Here is a 2,788-nt window from a genome sequence, read left to right as displayed (position 1 = left end):
TAAAATTAGTTATAACGAACAATAATAGACTTCCCTAACATTTTTTAACAATTTTCCAGATATAAAATATACAAATCATTATTATAACTTACATTACAAGACTATTGGGAATCTAATTATAACTTACATTACTGCAATTTCCCAGGTCAAAAAAGGCACCAACAACCATTCTGAAGTGTTTTTATGTATTTTAAAGGTCCGCGCAGAGAAGAGCAGGTTCAGAGGGAAAACTGTCCACTCATGTGTTAGTTGAGAATGGATTTTATGCTACGCATTGCTCACGTTTCCTATTATTTAACGCAGAGAAGTCCAAGTTTGTCGGAGCAGCATTTGGAATGTAATGCAAACGGATCGGGCAAATGAGGAAAGTATGATGATCACATCTATTACTACTTTTGGTAAATGGTTTCTCATGGCAATCACATGTCACTTGCTATGTTGGATGTAGCATTAAAAATTACAAGTGAATGGGGTCAGTTTACACGTCACTTGCTATGTTGGTTGTAGAGCCTCTTCTCTATCCTAATCAAAGGTGAATGCGGTCAGTTTAATACAAACTTCTGAACATTAAACACCTGGAGATTAATCAATATGCAATAGCATTTCAGCTTTACATTTTTTTATTAAAATTGCGCAAAACTTTCTTCCTCGAATTCTTAGGGTAACAGGCTTGACATATGGAAATATGGCAATTCATCCATGAAATCTCCATACTGCGTACCGGTGTACGGTCCCTCCATTCCATTATACCCAACATCTGTAGAATTCTCAATTTGTTGAATGTAACTAGAAAGAAAAGAGATTTCGAAGGAATCACAGGGACTTTCCTGTAACTCTTCGATTCCAAAATCTTCTGGTGAATATTGACCACTGACTTCAACAGACGGAGATTCCAGTTCGCCCGCCATTGTAAAGTCGATTACGTCAGAATCGGAATCGCGGTCTGTTATCCACTGCTGTACCAATAACCCAGAACAACTTCTGGAGGCCTTTACTGTTTGTGCACAAATATCACTGCTTTGATGATTTGAATCAATACTGTGCACAGATTTGTTGCAGCCCTTTCTTATTCTCACCGCCGTTACTTTTACCGGGGTGACTTTCAATAACGGGTCAGTTGCAGGAGGAGAAGATTTTCTCCTTTTGTTGGATTCCTCAAGAGAGTTTTGGCTTGACGGCCTCTTCTTGCTGAGTTGAGTGTTCCAGTAGTTTTTTATTTCGTTGTCCGTTCGTCCTGGCAGTCGACCTGCAATCAGGGACCACCTGCAAATCATGTTGTTTCTAGATTAGACTGTAACGTGTTTTGCAGAAACAATGATCTATTATCCAGACCTAATTGAACCAAACCCAAACCTATTCCCAAGGAGGCCATGGAGTCTAATTATGAGCTCCTCTTCCTCAGATGAAATGTTTCCACGCTTTATACCAGGACGAAGATAGTTCAACCACCGCAATCTACAGCTCTTCCCACAGCGCTTCAAACCTGAAAATCAAATCCTCTTTAGAATGTAGGAATTTCAAGAGTCAGCAAAGGCAGAGTATTGATGCATTCCTTTACCTATTTTTCTGGGCATTGAGTTCCAACCAGTCTCGCCATTAATTTTGACATATTCAGACAAAAGTTGGTCCTCCATTGCAGTCCAGGCACCACGATGAAGGTCCTCGTCTTTGGAAGAGGAGGAAACTCTTTTGGTCATTGTGATGGGGAACGACATGGTTCAATGCTTGCGCTGAATTAGGGTGAAATGAGCATCGATATATACATAAAAGTGTGGGGTTGTACCAGAGCCGTTAACCAGGAGTGATGAGTGCTTGACAGACATGAACATTATTATATTATATTGTAAAAATCACTTCCACGTGAATACTGTGACTTGTTTACAGCCTTACATCGATGGCTGGATGTTCCAAGGAATAGCTTGTTATTTATAATATGTGGGGACATGTGCTTTAATATGAAAGTATTATAATAGCGATTTCCAAATATAAGATTTTAGTTATTTTTAATTTAAAAATTTATTTCATGCAGTTGAAAACTAGTTTATAATTTTTATATATTATTTATTTATTGTATATATATTTTTATTTATTTATTTCAAATTGTTTATTTACTTTGTTTACTTTATATTTATATGTTTACTTTTACATTATATTTAGTTTAGTTATAATTTTAAATTTATAGTTTTTCGTTTTTTATGTATACTATCCTTGCATAGATATTTGACTCTTACTTCTTTGTTTTTCATATACAAGATTATTATATTAGACTTTTTGTTTTTATTTCTTAATTGTCATGTTCACAATTACAACATAAGACTCCTCCTTATTATCATTATATAAGACCTATTCATTATAATTAATTTAAATATAGTTTTATAAAAATCATCAAACATTAATATAGCTAATTTTTTTATTAATATTATTTCAAAATTTAAGATATATAATTATTTGAAATAATAAACTAAGACTGAAGTTTCGTCTCATGATGAGCTCTGCACAAGGAGGGTGGCTTTGAGAGGGAATTTTTTTCAAATTTCATGGCAACAAACCTCACCAGGTTTGGTAAGGCTCTTAGCGAAGATGGTAGAGGCTCGATGGGAGACAAAAACCGTTCCTAACTAGGTCAGATCTAACAACTACCTCTTCTAATTGGTTGAACAATATCCCTTTGAGACTGATCGGAATGGAATGTAATAGTGAGAGGCCTGGGGTTTATAGGGGTCATAGAGATTTTGGATGCTTTTCAAACGATGGGACAAGACCTCACCACGACCAACCTAATGCTCGG

The 2,788-nt window shown here is 35.8% G+C and overlaps 1 protein-coding gene across 1 annotated transcript; it reads right to left on the bottom strand.

The window, feature by feature from the left end:
* Positions 1-640: 640 nt before the first annotated feature.
* On the bottom strand, positions 641-1,715 carry LOC131028756 (transcription factor MYB1-like). Its single transcript, XM_057959094.1, has 3 exons — positions 1,559-1,715; positions 1,354-1,483; positions 641-1,263 (listed from the first exon to the last, which is right to left on the bottom strand). Exons 1-3 carry the CDS (start codon positions 1,713-1,715, stop codon positions 657-659), a joined length of 894 nt encoding a protein of 297 aa, XP_057815077.1. The 3' UTR covers positions 641-656.
* Positions 1,716-2,788: the final 1,073 nt, after the last annotated feature.

The sequence above is a fragment of the Cryptomeria japonica genome, chromosome 10, assembly GCF_030272615.1.
Source record: "Cryptomeria japonica chromosome 10, Sugi_1.0, whole genome shotgun sequence".
In the NCBI taxonomy this organism is placed as follows: domain Eukaryota; kingdom Viridiplantae; phylum Streptophyta; class Pinopsida; order Cupressales; family Cupressaceae; genus Cryptomeria; species Cryptomeria japonica.
This window is presented reverse-complemented; position numbering and strand designations above follow the sequence as displayed.

Excerpts from the sequence above, each read along its gene's own strand:
- LOC131028756 (XM_057959094.1), bottom strand. The coding sequence starts at position 1,715 with ATGTCGTTCCCCATCACAATGACCAAAAGAGTTTCCTCCTCTTCCAAA. Across the intron at positions 1,484-1,558 it reads CTCAATGCCCAGAAAAATAG|GTTTGAAGCGCTGTGGGAAG; the intron begins GTAAAGGAATGC and ends TTTGATTTTCAG. Across the intron at positions 1,264-1,353 it reads CATGGCCTCCTTGGGAATAG|GTGGTCCCTGATTGCAGGTC; the intron begins GTTTGGGTTTGG and ends CATGATTTGCAG.